Source organism: Cyprinus carpio, chromosome B7, assembly GCF_018340385.1.
Source record: "Cyprinus carpio isolate SPL01 chromosome B7, ASM1834038v1, whole genome shotgun sequence".
Classification (NCBI taxonomy): domain Eukaryota; kingdom Metazoa; phylum Chordata; class Actinopteri; order Cypriniformes; family Cyprinidae; genus Cyprinus; species Cyprinus carpio.
Genome location: NC_056603.1, coordinates 30,193,741 through 30,202,221, shown reverse-complemented (window position 1 = coordinate 30,202,221; position 8,481 = coordinate 30,193,741). Strand labels below are relative to the sequence as shown.

The 8,481-nt window shown below is 36.4% G+C and overlaps 1 protein-coding gene across 1 annotated transcript; it reads left to right on the top strand.

The window, feature by feature from the left end:
• The first annotated feature begins 1,256 nt into the window (after window positions 1–1,256).
• dthd1 (death domain containing 1) lies at window positions 1,257–8,464 on the top strand. Its single transcript, XM_042726838.1, is given in 7 exon segments — window positions 1,257–1,423; window positions 1,425–1,451; window positions 6,895–7,132; window positions 7,274–7,352; window positions 7,454–7,773; window positions 7,892–8,004; window positions 8,093–8,464. Coding segments are annotated over 7 exon segments (951 nt in total). The 5' UTR covers window positions 1,257–1,348; the 3' UTR covers window positions 8,192–8,464.
• The last annotated feature ends 17 nt before the right edge of the window (window positions 8,465–8,481 follow it).

Here is an 8,481-nt window from a genome sequence, read left to right as displayed (position 1 = left end):
TCAAATTGTCTCACTTTCAACATTTGATAAGTTATCTATATTCTATTGTGAATAAAATATAAGTTTATGACATTTGTAAATTATTCCATTCCTTTTTTATTCACAATTTGTACAGTGTCCCAACTTTTTTGGAATCGGGTTTGTATATATATATATTTAAATCAAGGGGACTCCCTTAAAATGACAAACTCTAATGTGTTTTTTGTTTTTGTTTTTGTTAAGAAATTAACTATTTTTAATCTGCAGGATGCATTCAATTGATCAAATATGACATTAAAGTCATTTACAATGTTTTAAGAGATTTCTGTTTCAAATAAATGCTTTAATTTTTAATCTTAAAAGAAAATCCTGGGGGGAAAACACGTATTTGGATTCCACAAGTATATTAAGCAGACAACTGTTTGCAGCATTGATAATAATAAATGTTTCTTGAGCACTAAATCAGTGAATGATTTCTGAACGATTTCTGACACTGAAGACTAGAGTAATGACCGCTGGAAGTTCAGCTTTGCAATCACAGGATAATTACAAAATTAAAATACATTACAAAAAATTAAAAACAGTTATTTTAAATTGTAATACATAATATTAAATTTTTACTGTATTTTTGATCAAATAAATGCAGCTTTCATGACCAAAAGACTTAGTGAAAGTGACGTGACGTTCAGCCAAGTATGGTGACCCATACTCAGAATTATTAAAAAAAAAGTGAAAGTGACGTGACATTCAGCCAAGTATGGTGACCCATACTCAGAATTCGTGCTCTGCATTTAACCCATCCGAAGTGCACACACACAGAGCAGTGAACACACACACACTGTGAACACACACCCGGAGCAGTGGGCAGCCATTTTTATGCTGCGGCGCCCGGGGAGCAGTTGGGGGTTCGATGCCTTGCTCAAGGGCACCTAAGTCATGATATTGAAGGTGGAGAGAGAACTGTACATGCACTCCCCCCACCAACAACAATCAACAACAAACACAAAAACGAACACACAACCCTTGTCCAATCCTGCTCCTGGAACGCCAAATTCATCCATAGTACAACGTCACGAGTGTATCATCAGCCTTACTAGTGTAGTGTTACATATTAGTGTAATTTTGTTACATTTTCCAGAAAGAATATATTTTAGGATAACAGTACAACGCTTCATTGATCCTTTGGACATGGTGATAATTTCTATATAGTAATTTTGAATATTCAGTAACACTTAAAAACAAAGGTCCCATTAGTTAACTTTAGGTGATGAATAATAATGAACAAGACTTAATAAACTCTGTAACAAAATGTATTACTCGTTAATGTTAGTTAATAAAAATACTCACTCTTACCAAGACCATGTGACTGATGTCATTATTAATGTCAGGACTGTCTCTTAAACTCAGTCTGGATTCCAGGATATGCCTTGACTACTTGCCTGGCCTTGTTTTCCGCACCAGTTCTCGCTCAAGTTATGGTACATTCAGAATTTCTTTTCAACCAGGCTACATTGCTGCCATATGTGATGGCTTACAAGTAAACCAAATCTGTAATGAAAGATAATTTTCCACAAAAACAAATTAGTGTAGTGAGACAAAGATGAGGAGTGTGATTCTTCTGTCTGCTTACATCCTATAACGTCATTCTTTTACAAATTTGAGCAGAAGTGTTCTACCAAAAGAATGAATTTCTCACTAAGATATTTGGCTATTAAAATTATTTAATGTTTTGCAAAGATGCTGTTTATAAGCCACCTTTCCACTATCTACTACCTTTTCATAAGATTCTTGCATTTTGTGGCAGTCGTTCAAAACTTTCTAATTGGTTGTGAAACAACTATTACTTATTCACCATGAAAATAATAATAATAATAATAATGAATGAATGAATGAATATATCCACACAAAACAAATGAACACTAACATGTTTTAAAGGAAAGCATAGTAGGTTTTCTAGTGATAATTATTTAATAATTACAGAACAATTATTTTGGCATATTTATTCAAGACCACCTAAATATTGCTAACTGTCATCGTTTTTTTCGTCAATTTTATTTTTTATTCAATGTGTTATATGCCATTTCTTTAAAATTTTTGTGAAATTTTATACGTTGACATTTTGTTCTACAGTGTAAACTGCACACACAAAAAAAAAAACAATATTTTAAAAAAATATATTTATATTTTGAAAATGTATATTTTTATAAAAAAAAAATATAAAACACATTATAGTGTGATAATATGCACATATTTTAAAAAAAAAAAAATTCTTTTTCTTTTTCTTTTTTTTTAAATCGTCCACAGGCTTTATTTTAACCCATTTAATCCTAATTTATTTCCCAGACATGAAAATATCCAAATGATGTGTCATTAGTAACCCACTGAAATAATCAATCAATAATTTTTTTCTGATTTTTTTTTTTTTTTTTTCAAAAGTGTATGAAAATTTGTGTTTTATGGTCAGTTATAATTGTGACCGGTGGGATAATGTGTGTTCTGAATTACCATATTTCTGCAGGCATAAAAATTGTTATATATCTCAGCCCAGCTATTTTAAAGGGGTCATATGATGCTGCTAAAAAGAACATTATTTTGTGTATCTGGTGAAATGAAATGTGTTTATGCGGTTTAAGGTTAAAAAAAAACATTATTTTCCACATACTGCACATTATTGTTGCTCCTCTATGCCCCGGCTTCTGAAACGCATCGATTTTTGCCAAGCTCATTGTTCCGAAAAGCAAGGTGTGCTCTGATTGACCAGCTATCCAGTGTGTTGTGATTGGCCGAATACCTCAAGCGTGTGATGGAAATGTTACGCCCCTTATAATACTGTGATGCCGTGTCCCGGCGCGACCAGACAAAAACTATAAAAACCCATTATAAACGAGGTACTTGTTGCATAAAGTGGGGACATAAATACTGATTATAATGACTTGTACTGTCTTTTTACACGTTGCGTTGCATATCACGTTGCATAAACATAAAATGCTACCCTACACTGCTCAAAACTCGCGTTTGAATCATCATTGGCAAATCCTTTAAATATGAAAACATACTTACAGACTGTGAGTCAGAAGCACCAGACTGTCCTTGCAAAGTCTGAACTGCCCCACTTTATAGAAACAGACACCGGCATTGTAGGCTCTCACAGGAAACAGTCCTCATCCTCCATTAAATGTGCAGCACACATCTGTATATTTGGGTTGAACTGTTCCAAAACTGTAGTAAATACAACTTAACCACTGATTTCTAGTTGTGTCCTCTTTTGGAAGGCCAAACAAAGTAGTTTCGCTTTCACAACGAAACACACAGCGTCTCCAGTACTACAGTGAGAATCAAAGCTATGCCTTCTTTCTTTGCGTGAACATTTGGGCGGCATTATGCAAATCTTCCCACATAGTGATGTTGAGATGTGCGGGCATGTTAGAATGAGCCATTTTAGGGGGGTGTGGTTGACTCTTAAATTTGATAAAGAATATCTCTTTGGATTTGAGACTTTAGTCTTTACAACTTTACAGATCTTTATGCACCAAGAGCTTGTAACACTCCAAAGAGAAAAGAAAAAATGAAATTGCATCATATGACCCCTTTAAACTGTTTTATCACATTCTAGGGCTACAATTATGAATTAAAAAAAAAAAAGTATACAACATTGATAGGAATACTTAGATGAAAGACAAAAAAAATACAACCATCAAAATATTTAAAAATTGTTACTTTTTTTGTAACATTGGTCAAGTCACCTTTATTTATATAGCGCTTTAAACAAAACAGCTCATCTCAAAGCAACTGAACATTAATTAGGAAAACAGTGTGTCAATAATGCAAAATGACAGTTAAAGGTCCAGTTCAGTTTAAATAGTATCTGTGCAATCATTTGCAATCAAGTCAACAATATCGCTGTAAATGAAGTGTCCCCAACTAAGCAAGCCAGAGGCGACAGTGGCAAGGAACCAAAACTCCATCAGTGACAAAAGGTAGAAAAAAAACCTTGGGAGAAACCAGGCTCAGTCGGGGGGCCAGTTCTCCTCTGACCAGACAAAACCAGCAGTTCCAATTCCAGGCTGCAGCAAAGTCAGAATGTGCAGAGGACTCAACTGGTTCCTGTGGTCTTGTCCTCGTGGTTGTCTGAGACAAGGTCTTTACAGGAGATCTGTATCTGGGGATCATCTAGTTGTCCTGGTCTCCACTGACATTCAGGGCTGTCAAGGTCTATGCCATTCTTCTAACGATGTAGCAAGTACATCGGGTGTTATGGAAAGTGTTCCCGGTTCACCTAATTAATGCAGCCTAAAAATCCTTTTACGGATTTGGATATTAGAAGCGTATTAGTGTGTTTTGTGTAAACCAGGTTAAAGAGATGGTTCTTTAATCTAGATTTAAACTGCAAGAGTGTGTCTGCCTCCAGAACAATGTTAGGTAGGTTATTCCAGAGTTTAGGTGCTAAATAGGAAAAGGATCTGCCGCCCGCAGTTGACTTTGATATTCTAGGTATTATCAAATTGCCAGAGTTTTGCGGACGTGGAGGACTATAATGTAACAAGAGCTCGTTCAAAATACTGAGGTGCTAAACCATTCAGGGCTTTAGAAGTAATAAGCAAGATTTTAAAATCTATACGATGTTTAATAGGGAACCAGTGCAGTGTTGACAGAACCGGGCTAATATGGTTATACTTCCTGGTTCTAGTAAGAACTCTAGCTACTGCATTTTGGACCAGCTGGAGTTTGTTTATTAAGTCTGCAGAACAACCACCCAATAAAGCATTACAATAATCTAGCCTTGAGGTCTTAAACGCATGGATTAACATTTCTGCATTTGACATTGAGAGCATAGGTCGTAATTTAGATATATTTTTGAGATGGAAAAATTCAGTTTTACAAATGCTAGAAATGTGACTTTCTAAGGAAAGATTGCTATCAAATAAAACACCTAGGTTCCTAACTGATGATGAAGAATTGACAGAGCAGCCATCAGGCTATTACACGCAGAGTATTTAGGTCCTATAATTAACACCTCTGTTTTTTCAGAATTTAGCAGTAAGAAATTACTCATCATACATTTTTTTAATCGAGACTATGCATTCCGTTAGTTTTTCAAATTGGTATATTTCACCGGGCCACAAAGAAATATAGAGCTGAGTATCATCAGCATAACAGTGAAAGCTAACACCGTGTTCCCTGATGCTATTTCCCAGGGGTAACATGTAAAGCATGAAGAGTAACGGCCCTAGTACTGATCCTTGAGGTACTCCATACTGCACTTGTGATCGATATGATACATCTCCATTCACTGGTACAAATTGATGGCGGTCATATAAGTATTAGTTAAAACCATGCTAATGCACTTCCATTAATGCCAACAAAGTTTTCTAGTCTATGCAAAAGAATGTTGTGGTCAATAGTGTCGAACGCAGCGCTAAGATCCAATAGCACTAATAGAGAGATACATCCACGATCAGATTATAATAGCAGGTCATTTGTAACTCTAAGGAGAGCAGTCTCAGTACTATGATATGGTCTAAATCCTGACTGGAAATCCTCACATATACCATCATTCTCCAAGAAGGAATATAATTGTGAGGATACTACCTTTTCTAGTATCTTGGAAAGAAAAGGGAGATTCGAGATCGGTCTGTAATTAACTAGTTCTTTGGGGTCTAGTTGTTGTTGTTTTTTTGATGAGAGGATCAATAACAGCCAGTTTGAAGGTTTTGGGGACATATCCTAATGACAATGAGGAATTAATAATAGAAGAGGATCTATGACTTCTGGAAGCACCTCTTTTAGGAGCTTAGATGGAATAGGGTCTAACATACAGTACATGTTGTTGGTTTAGATGATTTAACAAGTTTATACAATTCTTCCTCTCCAATAGTAGAGAATGAGTGGAACTGTTCCTCAGGGGATCTATAGTGCACTGTCTGATGCGATACTGTAGCTGACGGCTGGATGGTTACAATTTTATCTCTAATAGTATTGATCTTAGAAGTAAAGTAGTTCATAAAGTCATTACAGCTGTGCTGTTGGGAAATGCCAACACTTGTTGATGCTTTATTTCTCATTAATTTAGCAACTGTATTGAATAAATACCTGGGGTTATGTTTGTTTTCTTCTAAAAGAGACTAAAAGTAATCAGATCTAGCAGTTTTTAATGCTTTTCTTTAGGATAGGTTACTTTCCCACCAAGCAATACGAAATACTTCTAGTTTTGTTTTCCTCCAGCGGTGCTCCATTTTCCAGGCATACATCATAACATTTTTATATTAGTGCAACCAGTATTACAACATTAATATTTTAACTTATCTTACATTTGAATTTTTAATTTAGTGCAATATTTTGTCATTGCAACATTTTAGTGCATTTTCACTAACAACTGCAATTGGATTTATATTGCATACCTAAGTTCAGTTATCCCACCGGTCACAAATGTGACCATCAAAATGTTTACTCATTCTGTGACCACACTCAAAAAAACTATGTGAATTCATATATTACTACTAGACACCCTAAAGTTAATGCGTATCAAAAATCTTTGTCATATCTTTGTTAACGCTTTACTAGCCTTTCGTTTTGGAGCTTTGATGCAGCCATCATCTTCTCGTGGTGCAAACAGAAAATAAACTGCTCTGGTCATGTGACAATTTCCACTAATCATGTGAAACTGCACATTTAATTGAGACCCTTTATATTTTCCATATTTGCAGGAAGTGCACTAAAACATCAGTCAGTAAGGTTTTTAGAGCTTTACAAATGAAAAACTTTACGGTCACTATTGTGACCGGTGGGATTAAATGGGTTAATCATAAATTGAAAAACCCCATTATAAAACCCTATTGGAAAATCTCGAAGGAACCATGGCGATTGAATGAATGACTTCCTATCTGTTTGTCAGAGAAAGTGAAAAGGCAGCTTAAGTGCATACTGTGTATTGTAGACTTTTTTATCCTCTCTGAAACCCAAAATGATTCCTACCATGCTGCTCTCACCTCAACCCCCTTACTTTACCTAAGCCATCTATCAACTCTTAAACTCAGATGACCTATGACACTTATCCTTCCCTGTCCTCCTATTTCTGACAAGAGGAGAGCTGGAGAAAAGACTGACAGACCCACTCTTATATCAAGCACTTTTTCACACCAGCAGATCAAGCAAGGTCACATTCAGAGCTTGAGAGGAAAAATGGTATTGAAATTAGTGCAGAAACAAAATAAGTTTTTTTTTTTTTTCTTGATACAGGGTTGATGGTGCTTCAGCAAAGACTCGAAGAGCAGCTGACTCTGCTGGGGCTGGACAGAGAACCGTTGGAAGGTTCTGGATAAAGTCACTATAAAGAACCTACAGAACAGCTTGGTCTGTTTTGAGCTAAATGAAAGGTATAGTGTGACCAAACCAAAATGTAATCTGAAAATGTTTCAAAAAGAGAAAAAAAAAGTACTAAATAAAAAAATTAACATTTTGCTTCCTCTGTTCTCAGGTTAATAGTCCTTTGCCTTCAGTCCTCTGTAAAATCTTCCTACCTGATTTCATTAGTTGAAGAACTGGAAGAAGCTATAAAGAAATTATCTGTGACTATTGTGCTCCATTATGAGTGGCTGCATCCCAGCAGAGTGGTTGTGGCCACCCTCCCCAGCAGAGATGTTAGCTGGGCATTGTGTGAACTCCAGGCCCTGTATTACTGTGGCCCTCCAGAGCCCGGGTCTGAACTCTCCATGAAGGAGAGAGAACAGCTACTGCACCGGTTCAGCAGGAATATAATTTGCAATAACAAATCTTGTATTCATTTCTTTAAATCAAGTGTCTAGTGTTAGAATCTTAGTTTAAATCTTTTCCTAGTTTCTATCATTTAAAAATGACAAAATAAGTGAGGTGGCTATGGAGGTGTGGACTCACACTAACAGTCTTTGTCTTCCAGAGCCTCTCTCAGATGAGCTGTTGTCATGGCTCTGTGATGAGCTCACTAAGGATAATGCAGCACTTATGTTTCTCCATCTCAGTTGCTCCACTGTTCAAATCACTCCACTTCGTGTACTACACAGCCTCTCACAACAGGCCTTTCACATTTTGATGGCGTGTAGGCAGGGCCTTCCTTCCTCGAGTCTGAAATGCCCCATGCTGGCCCGCTGTGACCCGTGCAGGGAGGCCTGACCTTGCCAGAGAGCTACTGCTCAGGGAAGCTGCAGATGACAAAATGAAGAAACCAGGAGAAATGTGAAAACCAGACTAGATTCACCAACAGCAGGTTACATACATTCATACATGACAAGAGACAATATAGACAACAATAGCAACAAGAGGGCTATAGTTATAGCAAACACCATGGGTCACATGACAAGAATCAACCAATAAGCAAACAGAACTGAGAGTTACATGACAGGACAATAACCAATCAGAACATGGCACATTGAACAGAGGACCCATAGCAAGAATACAAGAGGGCAAGGGAAGCTTGACACTAACAGCATAAATCAAATTACAAAATAAAAGACATGAAAACAAAAACCA